The sequence below is a fragment of the Mercenaria mercenaria genome, chromosome 16, assembly GCF_021730395.1.
Source record: "Mercenaria mercenaria strain notata chromosome 16, MADL_Memer_1, whole genome shotgun sequence".
NCBI lineage: Eukaryota > Metazoa > Mollusca > Bivalvia > Venerida > Veneridae > Mercenaria > Mercenaria mercenaria.
The window spans coordinates 30,516,308-30,537,856 of record NC_069376.1 but is presented as its reverse complement, the minus strand read 5'-3'; the positions used below and the strand labels follow the sequence as shown (position 1 = coordinate 30,537,856).

Below are 21,549 nucleotides of genomic sequence, written 5' to 3'. Positions count from 1 at the left end.
CCAGATCATAGTACTATGACTCCCCCACGTGAAGTAAACTGAACCTCATGAAGAATATTGACTCCCATAAAAAACCGACCCCGGTCATTTGGTCAAATTTAGTGATAACTCATGTATTTAAGGCCTAATTGCTACATTTTATGCCCCCACTCGGGGGGGGGGGGGGGGGGGAGGGGGGCATATAGATTTGCCCTTGTTCGCCCGTCCGTCCGTCCTTCCGTTTGACCATTAGCCCCAGATACCATAACTTGACACAGAAATCAGAGCATTCCGCAACGGGAAAAGGGATTCTATTTTTAGACGCTGTATATTGGTGTATACATTTTTTTTAGGAAAATAACAATTCACAATACGTTCACAGAACACACCAGTGTCAATAATCCTTGCAAACTTCGGTATGAAGTAATTCTTCAGAAGAAAACTGCACAAGAAACTGCTAGCATAGAACTTAGTATAATTGAAGTTAATAGTTGCAATACTTAGCAGTGGCAGTAAAGTACGGTAGCGACAACAATAGAAAGTAGTAGTAGTAGTAGTAGTAGTAGTAGTGGTAGTGGTAGTGGTAGTGGTAGTGGCAGTGGCAGTTACAGTTGCAGTAGTAGCAGCAGCAGCAGCAGCAGACGAATAAGTGACAGCAACAACAGCAGCAGGAGAAGAAGAGGTAGATGTACAAGACGTATTATTGGAAGCAGGTGTAGTAGTATCAGTAGTAGCAGTTGTAGTAGTAGTGTAGAAGTAGTAGTAGTAGTAGTAGAAGAAGAAGTACATGTAGTAATAGCAATAGAAGTAGCGGCACCAGTAGTAGTAGTACAATCAAAATGTTAACTATTGGCAATGGAGGGTATAAGAGTTGTAGATCTAGTAAAATTGTCCGTTAGGTTTGGTGGGGATCACTTTTTAATAGATATTATCGTCGAAAGTCTTTTTAGGAGCTGTTGTTTTACACGGAAAGAGTAACTTTTTTTAAATAAAATATTGTCCGGGAATCGATATTGTATGAGAGTTCGAATGTTCGAATTTCGGCAGTGAGTATTTTACATGGAAGGAGTCACTTTTTCTATAGAATAATAACCGGGGTCGTTATTCTATGAGATTCGAAGGGAGTCATCTTTAGGGAGTCAGTATTTTACTTGGAGGGGTCAGTTTTTCTATAGAATAATGACCGGGGGGTCGTTATTCTATAGAGTTTTCAAAGGGAGTCAGTTTTTTATAAGGGGAGTCAATATTTTACAGGAAAGGAGTCACATTTTCTATAGAATAATGACCGGGGAGTCGGTATTCTATGGGGGTCGAAATACTTCATTACACCTGCACATTTTTTTTATACAATCTCGCCAGGCATACGTATTACTCGACAACATGTAAATGATGTCAGATGACCTTCAGCTTTTTCCGGAAGTAAATAAAAATGAAAGTAAACAGACTAAAGTTTAAAAGTTTATAATAAGGGTTCACGCGTAGGGGTCACCCTGTCTAAATTTATATACGTGGATGTTTGTTTTGCTAACTGGGAGTCAATTTTCAGCACTTTCTTACGATTTGAAAATACCTTGGCTTAAGCACGACTTATAAGCTTATAATCTACGAAAAAAATATTTGCACAAAAAACAAAATTCCAACAGGGGTCCGTAACGGAGCAAGGGTGTATGGAGATTTTTGGAACTTCGTGAAATCGTTCAAAAGACCCTTTCTGGTCTTTTCTAAAAATGACAGTATATAAATGCATCGATGTCGGATATTTCCGCATTTGAAGCTGCAACCTTTACATTTCGGAATTATCTTTAAAATGAATTTCGTGTATTAAATGTTGATTCAGATCTACGAAAGCGTGAAAGTGCCATCATACGCTAATACGTTTTATTACGTTACGGTCGCGGAAAGAATATAATTGTAGATGATATAGTTCTTTATCGCGTTTTAAGATATATCAAAACGCATCCCGCCCAGTGGGTCTATAATCCAACAGTGAATGAAATTCGTATGAAATTAATGGCTTACAATAGGCACCCTAATGTTGTTTTTTTTTTACTAGTTAAAGAAGACAAATGCCACATTTGCGATCAGGAAAAGTTATCTGGTTCTTATATAATTGTACTAAGGTAGTTTGAAACTGATCAATAATACATTGAATATACAAAATTATTACCAATATATATGTAACGTGGCCGTAGCTAGAGACTAAATTTTACTGAGGCAACTGAGTATGCGCGTTTGTTCGTTGTTGTAAGGTAAATTTGAATGGCATAGGCAAAGTGCCGACAGGGGTTAGTTTGGGAGGTTGTTTCCCACCCTACCCATTAGGAGGGTTTGTGTGTGCGCTCCCCCAAGAAAAAATAGGATATATGATATGAAAAATACACTTTGGTGCGCCTTGTTATATAAAAGATAAAAAATACCATTTCAAGTCCAAGATCTACCCCGGGTACAAATATTTATGGTTCGTTTGTAATGTGTCTCTCTTGCGATGGAGGTCTCGGATGCAACATATGAGTTACGTTTTTGGGTTGTGTTGGTATAATAATCTTCTTGATGGAGCTCCTGGTTAATCTCATACGGGAAATATTAAATGTAAAATTGTTCATACAATTTTCCTTTCAATCAAAGTTTTGTCTAATGTTGCTGTCACGCTGAAAAAGACAGTAGTTTTCTATAAAAAAAGTTCTTCTTTCATGTATTGACAATTAAAAACAGCAATCCTTATGAATGTTTTGAATAGCTTTTTGATGGGTTTTAACAGGCCTATTTTATTACATATACAAGGAGTCAGGGCGTAGTGGAACCAATTCAGAAGCGTCTCAGTGGGAAGATGTGAAGACAGGAATCCTCTTCTGTTTGTGCGGGTCAGTTGAATCTCTCCACGGGTAAAGATCCTGGTGAATATAAACGGAACTTGTGGCTTCTTATAATTTGATGGATATATATAAGTGTACTTTTTCTAGTATAATTTCATTTTTATTCGTATATAATACTCGTACAATCTTGAAGCAATGGTATGTGTAAACATGTAACAAGAAGTTAGCATTAATCTCACCAAAGTCTATAAATTTCGTCGAAGAATTTGATCGGAAATTTAATGCTCAGTTCTTGGAATAAAGTAGATATACATATATCTCAAGTTGATACAAGACGTTGTTTTTTTCCCTGTAATCGTTTGAGTTTTCTTACATTTACAGTTCCGGCATTAAAGTTTCTGTCTGTTTATATTGCTCGAACGAAGTTGTCAAGAGCCTTTTCCTCATCTTTTACAAGTGCAATTAATTGACACCGCAACTTATGTTCATAATAAACATAATGAGATGCAAACAACTGAAAAAAAAAAAAAAAAAGATTCATTACGCTATTAACATTTAAATGCTGTTTCATCGGACCATTTAATCCATAGTATTATAGGTACTTTTTGCGATAAATAGCAGTGTTTAGATTATGATGCAAATATATCTGAAAACGTATACTGCCATTTCAATACATTAAACAGTTTTTTGACCGCTAAACTTGATATGCTATTATATTTTATTTTGAAGATTACTAAAATTTCTTTACTGACGTGTCTGTTTACTAACATTTCTTTAATGATGTGTCTGAACATTGAAATGATTATGAAAGGATGCGAAATTTAGTTAACCTATCATCCACGTTTTGTAACAGTGGTAAAACGTTTATAAATTTACATTTGAGCGTTGTGAACATTTAGAGTGAAATAAAAATGCGCGTCTACAATATAATTTAGTAAATAAATGGCAGTTGAGAAATATTTACTAAGCTGTAGGACTAGGAGTACCAAAATCTGCATTAGGCAAGTACATTTATTTTGACCGTACCACAGAGTTTCAGATATGCATATGCAACAAAAATATTCTATCAATCACTGAATTACATGTAGCTAATAGATTATATAAAAAAGGGAACATCTTAATTGAAAGACTGAAACAATATTCTTAAAAAAAATGTCCTGGTAAGTAGGAGTCCGAATAGATGCGTAAATCACACAACAAAATATATGACTTAAGACAGAAGTATCCGTATTATATAGCTAACATACGAAATATCAATTTATATCATATTGATTGAAATATTCAACATTCTATACACGTTTAGATTTCAAAAAAAAAAAAATGTTTTGATGAACATCGGAAGGTTTATACATGACATTGTGTACCATCATTTCAAAAAGTGACCATCATGTCTGAGGTCATTTGAAGACCTTTGCAAATGTTCGTTAATACTCGTACCTCTATGTTCTTTTTACTAGATAAAACGCCATTGCTTAATACTTATATTAAGGTAACTTTATACGAGTTCATATGATAGTTGCCTTGCAGGCAGACGAGAAAACAAATAAACACATATTACATATATATCGATTATAATAAAAGAACAGGAACGGGAAAAGCTAGATTGTTAATGAAAATTTATTCAAAAAGTAATACAAAACTTAATTTCTTCAGTTTCAATCTATTTACGATATAGATAAGGCACCAATGTATTACCTTAAGATACGGCTTTATTTAAAGTACCTAGACTGAGTCAATCAAAGAAGTCCCTAAGAGCAAGAAAAAGTGACGTAACGACCACCTAAGGACTTATGGGACCTTTGAGTTAGGCTCCCTAGGACCAAAAAATAAGCTGATAAATGTTAAATGTGTTTGTATCAAATGAATAGCTACCTCTTTGTACTCCTTTCTCAAAGGCATTTGTTTTTTATAATTGAACATTTTTAAACACTTATCTAATACTAATAAAGTTAGGCTATATTCTTAAACAAATAATAATTGTATGTGTCTTTAAAGAACAAAAACTGCTCTATGATATTTAGTCCACTAAGCCAACAATTGTTTTAGATGATAAGTAGATTTTTAGTTGTCTTTTCTCCATGGGATTAATTTTGTTGGCTAACATTTTGTGTTTTTTTTTTGTTGGGAACAAACTTGCTTGCTTATGAATGTTTAGGTAACATTTTTCAAAAGAAAGAAAAATGTACATAGTTGGGGAACGACAGAAATGATGCATCTCTTGATATCTGCAAAATTATGAAAGCATACGCCTTTTATTTGAACGCGCATTAGGCAATTATTTTGGGATTCCTGATCCAGCATTTCATAAGTAAGTTTTAAAAATAATTGGCATTTGTAAGTTTGTAATTAGAATGGCCTTAACATAACTGGAATTTGTAATTTTGCAATTAGCATGGTATTCTGTCTATATATTTAACAAATCATGTTAAAACTACCTGTCAAAGTAGTCAATAAACCTATCCTATAAAAAAGCTTTGAATAGTTGTAAACTTTATTATTATTATCTTTAATAAGATTTGCGGTATTTAACCATGCTGTTAACAAATCATACGCATGAATTATCGGGTAAATCTTAAAACCGGTAGTTGTCACGTTACAAAACATCAATACATCAGATCATCTGTATTACATTCAAACATGATGGAAGAGTCCTAAAAATAGACTTGGTTAAATGAAAAGGATTTAGGAAAATGTTTGAGTGAAATAATCATTTGTTGAAAAATAAAATTAATTCCTATTTTAAAGGAAAGTCATCTAACGAAACATGAACGGTAGGTGTGACACATTTTTTGAATATCTTGCTTGTAACTATTGATCATATAATGTAAGGATGGTAACACTCAGCTGCAATGAACATATTAACTAAACGTAATATAAAACGAAATTGCATCGACGTCAACCGACGTAACGAAGTACATTTTGTACGTCATCAAAGCAAGACATATATAAGACGTACAGAGTCGAAATAGAGTATTTAACTCAAATGAACAAAACATGTACAGTCGTAAAACAGATATTGAGAATATATCCGTCCGTCTTTATCAAACTTGCACACAACTTTTATTGGCATAATATCTCGGCTCCTTTCGAAAACTGGCCCAATCCCATCATTGTTTCATGAGTTATGGCTCTTAAAGGGCCAACATTTGCTATTTTGGCTTGTGAACACGATAGAAAAACTTGCACGCAACTTGTATTGGCATAATATCTTGGTTCCTTTCGAAAACTGACCAGATCCCAGCATGGATTCCAGTGTAACGGTCCACTAAAGGGTCATAATTTGCTATTTTGGCCTTTACAGCCATATAGAGACTTCATTTATAGTCTGATTTGATTAAAACCTGCAATATATCTTAAACAAAAATAGATCTTGGATTCCATGATGAATTCGTCAGATCCAATCATAGGTTCTAGCGTTACTACCCCTGGTTGACCACTGAAAGAGCCAAAAGGGCATAACCTTCTATTTGTGCTCTTTCAGCCATATAAAGGTTTCATTTATGCTTTGATTAGCTACAAACTGGCATAGAATGTTTATCTTTATGATCTCGAGGCCCTGTTCTAAACTTGGTCATGTGGGATCAAAACTAGGAACTAGGTCACCAGGTTGAATCAAAGGAAAAGCTTGTTAACGCTCAGAGGCCACATTTATAACCATATCTTCTTGAAACTTGAACAGAATGTCTATCTTGATGATTCCTATGCCAAATGTAAAACTGGGTCATATGGGGTCAAAACTAGGTAATAAGGTCAAATCAAAGGAAAGACATGTTAACACTATTGAGGCCACATTTATGACTCTATCTGCATGCATGAGACTTGGTAAGAATGTTTATCTTGATGAATCCTAGGTCGACTTTGAAATTGGGTCATAATGGATCAAAAACTTGGTCACCATTTATGACCCTATCTTCGTGAAACTGGATCTTGATGATTCCAAGGCCAAGTTTAGCAAGTGAACGATATAGGGTCATCATGACCTCTTGTTAATATATTAATTACACTTGTCTTTTTGATGCTAAATAGTTAAACTCTGTTGAAATATCGAACACATTATCACAGGAACGCAACATAATATTACTGCGTTAATATTACCCCTTCGATTTCATGACGTTATAATTCATAGTTTTTGTGCATCAACAAGGGAGAAAAACCAACTGGTTGGTTTTTTCTCCCCTGGTTGATTTCTTCCACGAGTTTTTTTTTTTTGCATCAACAAAGAAGAAAAAGCAAACTGGTTGATTTTTTCTCCCCCGTCCGTCTCCTGGTTAGTTTACCCCTATTTTGTCTTTTCACAAAAAAAAAAAAAAGAAACAAAACAGGGTGGAATAAAATAGTGTGTTTTTTTTTTTTTCAGACGCTTGCTTAGTTTTTGTCCGCTTAGTTTTTGTAAAAACAAAGGAAAAGCAAACCAGCCAGTTGATTTTTTTCTCCTCCTTCTCCCTGGTCAGTTGTTTCTACCTTAGCTTTTGTACACGAACCAAAAATAATAGACTACATCTACATACCAGAAAAATAATACATGCAGAAGGGGGAAGAAACTGACTAGTGCAAAATTTAAGATGTAAACAAACACGCTCAGATCAAAACAAAAATGGCGCCTTCATTAGTTGCATCATGTAGACACTTGAGATAAAAAGATTCACCGCGCCGTAGGACAAGTTAAGATAAAATGATTAAACTTTTGATTTGATGGACATTTGACTTGTTCTTGTTAAATTAGTCGATGGATAATGCAGACACACCATTTACCAATGTTCCTTAATCCCGCTCGATGGATAATGCAGACACACCATTTACCAATGTTCCTTAATCCCGCTCGATGGATAATGCAGACACACCATTTACCAATGTTCCTTAATCTCGCTCGATGGATAATGCAGACACATTATTTACCAATGTTCTTTAATCCCGCTCGATGGATAATGCAGACACATTATTTACCAATGTTCCTTAATCTCGCTGTTTAGGTAGGTGTTTCTATCTCTTGTTTGAAAGTCTGAAACTTACTGGTTTTCAAATCTGTAAACAAAACTAGAAAACATTAAGTGTTGACCATTAAAAATATTTGTTTGTTTGATTTTTCAATTACCTCTGAAAAATGAAATCGGTCTTGTCGAGCATAGGAAAATGTCACTTTAAAATTTAGTGTTTTATACCCAGTAGTTTGAATCGCACTATATTTTATCCTGATCAATGTCAGTCAAACGCTTGGGTGCAAATTTACCAATAAAGGTCACATCAGAAACTAAACGTTTTCCACAAACTTGTCAGTTTTTAACTTGTTCCGAGAAAATGCATGTAAAACTGGTGGAGCATAGGTAAAATGACTCTACATTGCACAAGTGTAGTTTGATATTATTAGTTACACTGCTTGTTGGTGACAGGATACGGGATATACGCTGTCGAGGAAATCCATATCAGGCGAGAGGCTATGGATTTTCGACACAGCGTATATCCCGTATCTTGTCAACAACAAAAGGTGTAACGATTTTATCTTGCCGACAACATTTAATTGCATGCTATAATAGACACATTTTGTAAATTAACAAAGCTACTTACAGTGCAGACTTGAATCATTCAGTCATTTGTTTGGTCATCATGTTTTGTTTATAGTTGATTTACACTAGCCATAAAATGCACAATGACATTTATTTTGATTAAATCACGAAATACAAAAGCTCATTTACACAGGTTATGAACTGGTTTCGATCAGAAACACAAAAAAGCTTTTTGTTCCATCCTTTCCAAAATCACTGAATTTCACGATGTCGGAAATATCTTGAAACTTCGGCTTTCATCCCGTTTCCTGTTAAATCCTTTATCTTGCACGTAGATTAAATGATCCTGCAACAAACTTCTGAGTAACAAATATGTCAATTCCTTTGTTTTAAGATGATTTAACATAAAACAAGATTTCAACATCCGTGTATACTGTACACAGTTATTCCGCTCTTGCGGCTAACTTTTGTAAAACTTCACGAGCCTAAACTAAGTAGAATGAAAACGGCAAGAAAACGCTAAATTTACTCTCGGAAACGATATCGATCGCTTGAGCTAATTGATAATCTGACTTGATTCAAGTACGCCAGCGATGCGGCAGCCATTTTATTTTAATCAAAATTCATATCTGCAACGTACTTGCAGGATATGGAATATATCCTGTCTCCACGTGACGTCTATTGACCAATAGGAATGCAAGAAACTTGTAGGAGTCAAGATAAATCTTTATATCGGCCAGTTATTAGTACGTCAAGACACTCACATCACAAAAATTTGATGAAGACAATGTCCATTACCAAAATTTACTGAACGTTGATTGCACAATTTAGTAATTTGAACACATGAAAAATGAAAATAACAACGCCCGATATTTTTTATTAAATATGTTAATCAATTTGGTCTCATTATGTATGTTAAAGAGCTTAGTTCCAAGGTCAATGTAAAATTCATTGCAGTTGTGCTGTTGAAATCATATTCTATAGATTCTAAAATACTCATATCCTTAAAATAAATAATCAAATGTACATCTGACATGCAGGAAGTGAAAGTTGGTTTTGGTAGCCACATTTATGATAAAGGTATATTATATGCAATGCAAGACGAAAAAATACGCAAAAAGTCAATGTGGCGAAAGCTTCATTTCCTATGCAACAAAGTCATGCATATGTCAAGAACATAGTTTTGACCAATGAAGTATAATAAAGACGGGCGTTAATATTGAAAGCAAAAAAGAAAAGACCTGGAGTTCAAAGGAATAATGTAAAAAAAAAAACGGATATGTTGCCAAGCAATTAATGCGATAACGTTGAGTGTATCTTGTTTGTTAATTTTATCATTTTACATGCGTTATAGTATAGCACTTTTGACGTTTATTTTTACACAATGGCGCTCAGGAAACACGCATTTCTAACGTTAATGACTTTTTAAAAATGCTTTATCGAACTTTTTTGAAATAGCTTCCTTTTCCCAGATACAGCTTATTGGTATATACACTTTCTAATTAGAATATATTTAAAATTCAAGTAACTGATGTGTTACATAACCTAGATCTGTTTTTTTTTGTAATGCAAAAAGTTAAATATTTACTTTCAACTCCCATAAAAAAACTTTAATATTCTTATATACTTGCCTATGATATAGGTGTTTGTATATTCTCAGGTTTCAACTTAAAACATATATAATACTATACCGCGCGGAGATATTTAATGTTTTTTGTTACGTCGACGTTACTTTTAAAACACATATTATATTAAATACTATTATATTGTATGGTAAACATTTAACAATACGAATTTTCTTCTGTAATCATATACGTATATTTTCCAACTTGATTGTGAATAAAGTTACGGACAATAACAATTTGAAACATAATCGCCATTCCACTTGATTTTAAGGAGAATCAAAGTCATTGCATATCCATGCTATTTGCTTCTGATGTTTTTCCTTTAATGAATACGCTCATATTATAATAAGACTCAATGCAACTTAGGGAAAACTAGTGGGAATAATTGAAATTTTCATTAATTTCAGTAGTCAGTAAAAAAAAAAAAATTTCTTAGTATATTTTTGGTAGTGCTTCACTTCAATTAACCATTAATTTTCTTCAGTTAATCTAGGGTCGGTAAAAAGTTCAGTTGCGACTTTCTTTTCACAAATTAAACTCTGTTTGTGTCGATACGATTCACTTTTTCTAAAAGAATTATTTTATACAAACGACCAATTTGTTTTATCCTAAGTGACATTCAGTTTGAAATTGTCGAAGGAAATTACTTAAACTGCATACAAAGGCAAAGATGGATTCTGAAGACTTTAAAGTATATTGCTGTGTGTACACTTCAATTATTAGATTATCTCCCTTGATTCAATTGATATGTCTCGTTATAACTTTTAAAGTGATGAAGGTATTTTTTTCAAACTGTACACAAAATTAGAAGTCAGTGAGAGAAATGGTTGTGTACAAGAACCATAACTGAAGTTTGCTTTCCTTTTAATGACCTCCCTTTATTTAATAAAAGTTAGGTTATGATTCTTTCTAGACTTGATATTTAGTCCTCTAAGCCTACAATATTGCTTTAGCATAGTTGTCTCTTTTTTACCTGGAACAATATCCCCTTTTCCAGGTTTCAGAACTCCCATTTTCAGATCCCGGGGGCTACCGTAAAATTCTCTTGGGCTACTAACTTTTATCAGACCGTTCCCGCCGGTGCACCTTGAAATCAGATAGCCCGGATATCAATACTCTTACCTTCGTGCATAATTTTGACAGTTATCTATAATCCGTTTGTTTATCAAGTAATAGCAGCGCTTACTTGGAGTGTCTACATGATATCATATTCAAACAGCGTGACTGGAAAAGCAACAGCATGTTCTGTTTGGAAGGAAATTTCTTGTACTACACAAAGATGAGCAAGAATATTCAAAGGAGGTATTGTTTAATGTCTGCAGCATTGTAAACAGTCAAGCCTGTTATTTGAATACGCACTAAAGCATATTGACATTTATCATTGAAATATAATTTGCTTTGCAATTGACCTGACCTTTAATAGATAGATTTATAAAATCATATTAAAGAAACAACTGCAAAAGTAGTATATAAACCGAACCATAACAAACTATGACTATATTGATCGCAAACTTTGAATAGCTGTCAGTTATTATCGTTGTCATCTGAAAACTCTACTGTTTCATACAATGCATGTACCAGTGCGTAAGAATAATCAATTTCTGGCTTTGAAACCACATTGCAAAATTGAATAAAAGGAATGGGTGCACTAACGTTACAAAACGGACATGCAATTTTAATCTATGTAATTTGATTTTTTTATTCTTTGCGAAAAAATGGAAGAATCTAAAAATAGACTTTGCTAATGAAAAGATTTTAAATATTGGAGTCAGTTTTGTTTGTTGTAAATGTTATTGTATTATATTCAGCTCAATATATGTTAATAGCTGGACATGTTTTTGACTAGTAAAGATAAAAATCAAACCAGGTTTGTCGTTTTAAAAGTGAACGTCAAATTATATTATTCTCTACATCTGCTGTCAGCTGAACATGTTTTGTATAGTACGTTAACTAAAAACAAGCCTGTCCAGTCGTTAGCATATGTTTAGATTAGTATTATTTTGACGAAAACGTTTACAGAAAAAAAAAACTGGAGTGTAAATAAATTTTTTGTACACATTATTTACACATGTCTATATTTAATGATAAATGGTGAAATTGTGTTAACCTATCGAAAACATTACCACAGGAATGTAACTAAATATCACTGCGTTAATATAACGTCATCGACAATATGACACAACAATTTCTAAGTTTGATTTTGGGCATTTTTTTAAATTTAAATCTTTATTTGCTAAAAAAAGGAAAACAACAGTTTTTACATGAATCTTCAATTTGGTGATGTCTAATGACGACATGCTGAATGTGAGAAAATAGCTTCTGATAACTGATTTTGTGAGGACTTTAACCCTTACCCTAATAAATTTCTATAATAAACTTGTCCTTCTTTCAACTTGGACTTTACCATTACTGTTAAAAGGGATGCGTACCAAAAAGTTACTGACTGAATTGCGAACAGTGCAGACTATGATCAGACTGCACGGCTGTGCAGGCTGGTCTTGGTCTGCACTGGTCGCAAAACAGAATCACTTGCCGCCAGCAGGCTAAGGGATAAGAGGATCTAATGTCAATAATCACGGTCAATTTAAAATAAAGAGGACAACTATAGCTTTCAAATTTATACCCTGTTTTATTTCTCACTGATTGTGAAATATATATCTGATTATATCACTAGTGTTTTTAATGGCTTAAAATGTACGTTAAGAGAATGTTCAAAATGAGTAGGATTGTGCAAAATAATTCAAATTATTAAACTTCAAAAACGGTCTGTCCGTTTAAAACAACTTTATATTGTCTAATTTATCTTAAATCTAATGACGTATTTAGTATATGACTGCAATTTACCTTTCAAACTTACGGAATCCTGTTCATGCCACTTTAATTCTCGCCTCACCAACGCACTGTTGCCTTGTCCAAAAACATGTATTCATGCTAGATTTAAGGATTGTTAAATTTGCACGAACAGGATTCCGTATAAACTGGATATAATTCAACATTTATTGAGTGTACAAAGCGGATAATGAGGTTTTCAATTACACCCTTTTCAAATATGAATAATTACATTACGACTGTATTCAAACATTTTGGACGAACTCCTAAAATATAAGTACAGAGTTATTTATTAAGTAATGTCTAGCATGGATAGTTTTTTGTTTTTGTTTTTTTTAAACAAACGTTCTTACTATATTGAAGGAAAGTCAGGTGAATCAGATGTTGTTTGTGAAAGGTATGTTAAATTCGTTGCTCACAAGTTATTGTTAAACACAATCTGTTTGGCTTTCATGTAAAATAATACAACTGTGATTAGTAAATTAAGAGTGTTTAGAAAAAAGTTTATTTATGGAATCCGATGTGAACTTGCACCTCACCCATGTGGGTTCTAACCTATCTCGGGGCTTTAAATTATCCACGTTATTCTTCATGTCATCCAGCTGGATAACGGAAGTTCGGTGGTTCTACTCATGTGTTCACCTGCGATAAAATAATGCACGGACTCCCTCCATGAAATCTGCACTAGACCTGAAGAATTATATATCTAACATTTAGTAGCTTTAAATCATTATTTTTACCTGAGTAAACGACTTTATCTGTGATGTAAAACCCTTCCGAACCATTTTGAAATTATCGAAAAACACCTTTCACCCAACTGTTTTATTTGTGTCTGCCGTCCTTTGTTCAAGCGATGGCCTAGGAAATATAGCATATTGTTATGAAACTCATAAAATATGTAGACGCATTCAACGAAAATCATAATAATACCTTCTCAAGCCAGCAACATTGACTTCAGAAGTATTCTATCATAAACCAACATGAATGGACTCCATTGTCATAGAGTACCAGAAAATATAGTAACACCGATCCCCATGATGTTACATATTTCCTTGTTACTGGATTTGTTAAAAAATTATTCCTTTGTAGCTGTTTGGTTTAGACAAAAAAACTAATGCCTTCAGTTCTGTCATGGTAATAGTGCTTAAGTAGGAAGAAAAGGGAACAAAGATGTTGAGTGGACATGGAATGTTACTTAGTGGATCCTTGACTTTGGATAAAAATGTCCTTAAACTAATCTGCAAATTGTCAAAGTGTGAATAGAAGAGAGCAGTGAACAAGAATGTTTTTTCAATCTTTGATCAAAGGGTAAATTAACATTACGAAAACATGATTAGGCGTTGTAAAGATGTTCCTTTATCTCACCACAAAGTGTGGCTTTCTTCGACATGGCTAAAAATTGTGTTTTGCTACTTGTCTTATTATATCGAAGAAATATATAGTAATGCACTTTTCTTGCGGTTGTTATGGAGCAAACAAATTTGCTATCTTTTGCGACCAACAGAACGTAGTAACCTGATATGAAAATCAATTAATGACTGCACAGTCATTCTTATTTACTGTTTCACTATAGGTAAACGTATTGTTGAACACCACAAAGAAATTCGACATCACCGACAGATGTTCAACGTGCTATAATGGACGAATCCTTAGATATACCTGATTGGCATTCACCATGGGTATTCACACCATCGGAAAATCTTAATAATAGCAAACAGTTCGTAAAAGGTGCGTATTTTTATAATAGGAATATGTTTCTGATATGATATGAAAGGATATGATGTGATATTTGATAATATCATGATTAAATATATCATTATCCCAATTAAAGCTGCAAAATTGATTTTTATATGTTTTTTTTCTGTTACGTGGTTTATGAAACCTGTTATACAGTAATTTTCAGTTATTCATCTAAATAGTAGCTTATATTCTAATGACTTCATTCCCGTAAAGTGTAAAGCAGATACATCTGGGTTTAATACTTCACCATTGCTCAAACATATATTTCAATATAATAAAGCTTTAAATACACAGATCACTTTCCGTGTTTCCTCTAAGAAAAAATGTTGCAAATTCCTCGAGTACTGCACAAGTCTGACTCAGGTAACTGGCTATTTTAGTTGTATTTCGAATTAGCGGAATTATTTCGAGAGGTTACCTGACGAAACAACAAGTGTTGTGGTCACATATGTAACTAAACACATGTGGAACTTAACTTCACCGACCCATACATGACTGACCAATGTTCTTTTAATATAATTTTTGTACATAAGATATGAATAATTTATCTACCCGCAAGTAATAAACAATTTTTTTTCCTAATGTTTTTGTTCTTGGATTTGGATTTATAGTATTTTTTCATGTTATGATTCGTCTATTATTCATAGAGACCTGTAAAATGTGCGATTACATTTTAAAAGTGTTCTGTTCAAGTATTTTGTTGTAAATGCTTCTTAGTTTTGAACACTAAAGACATACCTTACCTAAAAGGAAATAAAAGCTGTATCAAATATCAGTATTTTTAAAACGTGTCTCTTCGTTGTTCATCGGAGAAGATATGAAGAAACGTATGAAAGGAAAAAAAAAGACAAGTATAAAACAAATAAAATTTCCTTGTCAGAGATTTAAAAAGTGCAACTGAAATTCGCCTCCTACAACTAACTTTCCTTTGAGTGTTATCGCACAGATATAATGAAACTGATATGAATCAAATCTGTAGAAGAAAACTTGTTGTCGGTAAAGTTTGAAAGAAAATCTGAAAGAGTTGATGCCAAACACTATACAGTGTGTTATAGATGCATTTTTTTCCGGATAAAGAATAACAATTATTTTCATATTGCCGAATAAAATCAAAGGGGAAATTGAAGATTTGCTGACAATTTCTATTAAAAATTTAACCATACGATTAGTAGAGGATATATAAACAATAATCAGTTTTCATATTCCTTTGAGGCTTACTTAATAAATATTTCTTTTCCTGTATTTGATAACGATGTGATCTTGAAGAAATTGGTATGTTGTAGCTTTCTGTTTCGTTTTTTATTTATTTCTTACTTTTTATGTGTTAAGTAATTATCTTGTAGTCTGATCTGTATGCATTCATAAAAAATAGAGTCATCCGGGGTGGCCGAGTGGTCAAGGTTGCTAGCTTAGAATCACTTGTCCCTCACCAAGGTATGTTCAAGCCTCACTAGCGGCGTTGAATTCTTCATGTGAGGATGCCATACATCTGGCTTACTAAAACTCGGTGGTTCTAAACAGGTGTCCACTCGAGATGGAAAAATGCATGGAGGAACACCTGTGGTCTTCCTCCAGCATCAAAGCTGGAAGGTCGCCAATGACTTATTCATATGTCGCTGTGACGTAAACTTAACAAAAACAAAAACAAATATTAAGATATATATATTTGTGTTTTAGACATTAAAAGATTTAAAACACAGTCATTCGTTATGTCGAAATCATAAGATACTTACATCTTATTGTCCCACGCATTTTTCGAACATAGAAATAGGCAGCGTCCTTTCGACTCTCACACTTCCTGTCCGGTCCATTATTCTGCTGTTTATCAAAGGATTTTGAAGTAACTGAGCATAATTGCTTCCCATGATTAACGAGTTAACGAGTCATGCACAAGACCCAGACCCTAGCTCCAAGGTCAATGTCACACTTGGGTGTCAGCGGTTTAACGCATCAGTTTTATGTCCGCTCAATAACTCTACCATTCATTCAGAGATTTCAAAATCAGATTCTTGGCACAAATGTTCCCAATAATGAGATAATATGTCATGTTTAAGACCCAGACCCTTATCTCATATGTCAGAGTCACACTTTAAGGTAAAAAATAACAGGTCATGTTTTTGATCTGGACATTAACGTAACTACGTATGGATTGATATTCAACTAATTTTACACAATCAGTAACCATAATAAATTGATTTGTTGCATGTACGATTCGAACCTCAGCTCAAAGTCAAGGTCACCTTTTGATATAAAACATTCTGGTCTGGTCTGTAGCTTTATATGTATGGATGTAAATGTTTGTTTTAATATGATTGCTAGGTATATATATACACCCACATTTGGTAATACAATAAATCATGGGGCCTCCGTGGCCGAGTGATTAAGGTCGTTGACTTCAAATCAGTTGCCCCTTATCGATGTGAGTTCAAGCCTCACTCGGGGCGTTGAATTCTTCATGTGAGGAACTTCCAGCTGGCTTACGGAAGGTCGATGGTTTTACCTAGGTGCCCGCTCGTGATGAAATAATGCACGGAGGGGCACCTGGGGTCTTCCTTCACCATTAAAGCTGGAAAGTCCCCATATGACCTATCATGTGTCGGTGCGACGTTAAATCCAACAAAAATAAATCATATTGTTCTCATGTATACATACTGTAGAACCTGAATGTAAATAAAAACTGTTTGTCTGTCTATCTGTTGGTCTGTCTTCTATTTAAAAAGATCACAAGTTAATAGTTAAACGAAATCATATGTTGTAAATAACTGTCCTATAACCTTTTACTTATTTCGCAAAGTTCTGCCTAAATTTTCCTTTTCATTTTCCTTCAACTCTTCGTTTGTTCCTCTGTGCTTACATTGCATACTTATATGGCTAGAAGGACAAGCTGTAACCGTACTTTTTCTTTGATGTCATTCATTCCGTAAGCTTTAATGTGGCTATTTTTTCTTTTACGTGGCTAAAGGGTCAACAGAGAGATCAGAAAGAGCAGCCGAAATCTAGTTCATAGTTACACGCAACAAACCGTGTGGCAGACATACAAAGTAATCTATATATAGATGTCACTGACCTTCATATTATGATCTTCACCTTAATCTAAATACCTCAACACCTTTTATCATAACCCCGGGGCATGTTTTGCTTTTTATTATGGGGGCAAGGGACAGTAAATTTGAAAACTCCACAACTCTGCGCTGATACCAGTGCGAAAAAAATCATAAAAAAATCCAATTTCGACAAATTCAAGGCAATTATTGAGCGAATGTCTTGCATACACCTAGCACTTCATTATGTGACATTTTCAGTCTGCCGATTCTGTTGCTTCTGTGACAAAAATGAGTAGAATGCAGGTTTCAGGACACTAAATTTTTACACAAAAATGGCCCAAACTGCACACCTTGCGCGACCTGTACCGTATTATCTGCAAATGACTGACCTGAAACACATGCATACTTTTAAAGCATGTTTCCAGACGAAAATAATAGTGGGAAGAAAAGTGTCTCATGACCGTTTACTTTTTCCGCAAATTTGAGCTGAAGCTGGATGGATGGATGACTGTTTCCAATTCGTCTGACTTCCGTTACCTCAGGTAAAGTTTTAGACCCGGCCGTCTACATGGAGCTAGGAAAATCGATACATGCACATATTTATTTTACACAATAATAACTCGTACGCAGGAATCCTTAGTTCTATACATATCATAAATAACCAGTTGAATATATATGCCTGTAAAGTGCATATGTCTATTTTATTTGAAAAAACGTACCCGGGCCAAATGCGAAACTGGCCCCTGCCACTTTAAGATTTTTCTTTTTATAACCAAAAGCGGATTTTACTTGTTCTGAACTTTAATACCTCTTTTGCGAATATAACCACACAAAAATATTTTAGTAGCATGAAAAGATATCTGTAAGTGAGCGTCTAAACTAGCCTACCCCTCTCGCGCAAAATGAGCCAAAATTTACAATTTGTCGCTACGAGACCAATGACGTAAAATACGTCCGTTTTTATCATTTTCTGGCGTAATTCAACGTATTCTATCAGTAAAAATGAAATAAAGTCATATTCGCATCATTTTGCGAAAATAAAATGCCCCCACCCCCTATTTGCCTATTTTATTGGGTCCCCACCCTCCAAGCATCCCCCTGATTGATGGAATGCAGAGCTGATTGGCTAAATATGCGCTACGTGGGTTAAGAATAATGAAAACGGTGTTTTTACACTGTTAATAGTGGTAGAATTTTGAAAAATCGTCTGTACAGATATTGACTTTCAAACCTTGATGTGTCCTCACCGTAACATTTTTGAGCCGCTGTGCCTTCATTTAGCGTTTTAAGTCCCCAGAAAGTTTAAAATCTCAATCTAGAGGTTCTAAACTACCTAAAACTGCGCAAAATCAAGAGATTTTCCGAAATTTAATTTTGGCCGAATCACTTATGGGGGCAAGGGACGGTAAATTTGAACTCCACAACTCTGCGCTGAATCCAGTGCGAAAAAAATCATAAAAATCCAATTTCGACAAATTCAAGGCAATTATTGAGCGAATCTCTTGCATACACATAGCAGTTCATTATGTGACATTTCCAGTCTGCCGATTCTGTTGCTTCTGTGATAAAAACGAGTAAAACGCAGGTTTCAGGACACTAAATTTTTACACAAAAATGGCCCAAAATGTACACCTTGCGCGACCTGTACCGTATTATCTGCAAATGACAGACCTAAAACACATGCATACTTTTAAAGCATGTGGCCTGATGAAAATAATAGTGGGAAGAAAAGTGTCTCATGACCGTTTACTTTTCCGCAACTTTGAGCTGAAGCTGGATGGATGGATGACTGTTTCCAATTCGTCTGACTTCCGTTACCTCAGGTAAAGTTTTAGACCCGGCCGTCTACATGGAGCTAGGAAAATCGATACATGCACATATTTATTTTACACAATAATAACTCGTACGCAGGAATCCTTAGTTCTATACACATCATAAATAACCAGTTGAATATATATGCCTGTAAAGTGCATATGTCTATTTTATTTAAAAACGTACCCGGGGCCAAATGCGAAACTGGCCCCTGCCACTTAAACGCAGCTTCTTGTTTGATTGAATGTAGGTACCTCTGGATAATATTTTAACATTCGACTCGCAAATTCATTAAGTTTACACTATATCGCGCGAGGATTTGTAAAGATACTTTAAATTCGTCATAGATAACACTTTGGCTATAAATGCTTATTTAGTAGTCTTCTATTTTCGCCTGAGAATCGTTTGGACAAAATATTTTCCGTTGTAAAATATTTGTAGTACTACTTTTTAAAAAAATATATACGCAATACAAGCTATTTACTTTAAGTTAGCATTACTAAAATATTGAAAATACGTTTGTACTGTATACGGAAAACGTTTTATCGGTCTTTTCTATTTGAAAATTACACTGCTGACGTATCATGTTAATAAATAACAAGGCAGTCTGAACGACAGCTAAATCCCCCGCCACTGCTATGGATAGTGAAAGTGTAAACCTTTGATTTTAGCTGTGACCTTGACCTTTAACTGACATGGCTGACTCATGAATTCTGCACAACGCCTTGATGAGGTGATCATTTGACCCAAGTTTCATGAAAATCCTTCAAGGGGTTTAGGAGATACAGAGCTGAAACCTTTGACCTTCAGTTGTGACCTTGACCTTGAGTTGACATTGGCTGACTCATGAGTTCTTGATGAGGTGATCATTTGACCCAAGTTTGATGAAAATCCTTCAAGGGTTTTAGGAGATACAGAGTGGACACCAAATGGAAGGCTCAAACCTTCTACCCTTAGTTGTGACCTTGACCTTGAGCTGCCATGGTTGACTCATAATTTCTGCACATCGTTCTGATGAGGTAATCATTTGACCCAAGTTTTATAAAATTCCTTCAAGGGGTTTAGGAGATATAGAGACGGACACGAAATGGAAGGCTCAAACCTTTGACCTTCAGTTGTGTCCTTGACCTTGAGCCGACATGGCTGACTCATAAGTTCTGCACATCGCCTTGATGAGGTGATCGTTTGACCCATGTTTGATGAAAATCCTTCAAGGGGTTTAGGAGATATAGAGCGGACACAAAATGGAAGGCTCAAACATTTGACCCTAAGTTGTGACCTTGACCTTGAGCCGGCATGACTGACTCATGGGTTCTGCACATCGTCTTGATGAGGTGATCATTTGACCCAAGTTTTATAAAATTCCTTCAAGGGGTTTAAGAGATATAGAGCGGACACAAAATGGAAGGCTCAAACATTTGACCCTGAGTTGTGACCTTGACCTTGAGCTGGCATGGCTGACTCATGGGTTCTGCACATCGTCTTGATGAGGTGATCATTTGACCCAAGTTTTATAAAATTCCTTCAAGGGGTTTAGGAGATATAGAGCGGACACAAAATGGCAGGCTCAAACCTTTGACCTTGAGTTGTGACCTTGACCTTGAACCGACAAGGCTGACTCATGGGTTCTGCACATCGTCTTGATGAGGTGATCATTTGACCCAAGTTTGATGAAAATCCTTCAAGGGGTTTAGGAGATATGGAGCGGACACGAAAGTGTTACGGACGGAAGGACGGACGGAAGGACGGAAGGACGGACGCAGACCATTCTTATAATCCCTCCGCCACGGCGGGGGATTAAAAATGACTATATTTCATAACATATAATGTACATTGCAAGTAGATAGTTACTTGATAATCAGCTTTGCTACACATTGTGAATTATAATATCTGTTTCTTTCCGTATAGCCAAACTAGTCTGTTATATCCATTATAGATTATATCTGTTTCTTCTTAAATAAAAATACGATATAACCACTGTCTCGTATTTTGAAGACTCACACAATTACATGTTAATATATAAATTTTTAGCCATATGCAATAAAGAATTGATATAATGCAACATTTTAAGTAAATTGTTTTCGGAGCGCCTGAGACAGCCGTAGAAATCAGAGAACTTTATTACCAATCAATATCTGTTTGCATGTTTATCGCTTATTAACTCCTTTTTATTAGTGGACTAGGGGTGATCATGTAATTTATTACA

At 34.7% G+C, this 21,549-nt stretch overlaps 1 protein-coding gene across 5 annotated transcripts in view; it reads left to right on the top strand.

The window, feature by feature from the left end:
* Positions 1-3,578: 3,578 nt before the first annotated feature.
* Positions 3,579-21,549, top strand: part of LOC128549573 (uncharacterized) — a 33,014-nt gene continuing 15,043 nt past the window's right edge. Inside the window, exons 1-2 of one of the 5 annotated variants that reach the window (XM_053526550.1) lie at positions 3,579-3,793; positions 14,321-14,475. In XM_053526550.1, the coding sequence (XP_053382525.1) occupies positions 14,385-14,475 (91 nt within the window). In that variant the 5' untranslated portion in view covers positions 3,579-3,793; positions 14,321-14,384. Of the gene's footprint in view, positions 3,794-5,415; positions 5,564-13,026; positions 13,145-14,320; positions 14,476-21,549 lie in introns of those variants that run through there. The other 4 variants (XM_053526555.1, XM_053526551.1, XM_053526552.1 and 1 more) reach the window with 4 other exon arrangements.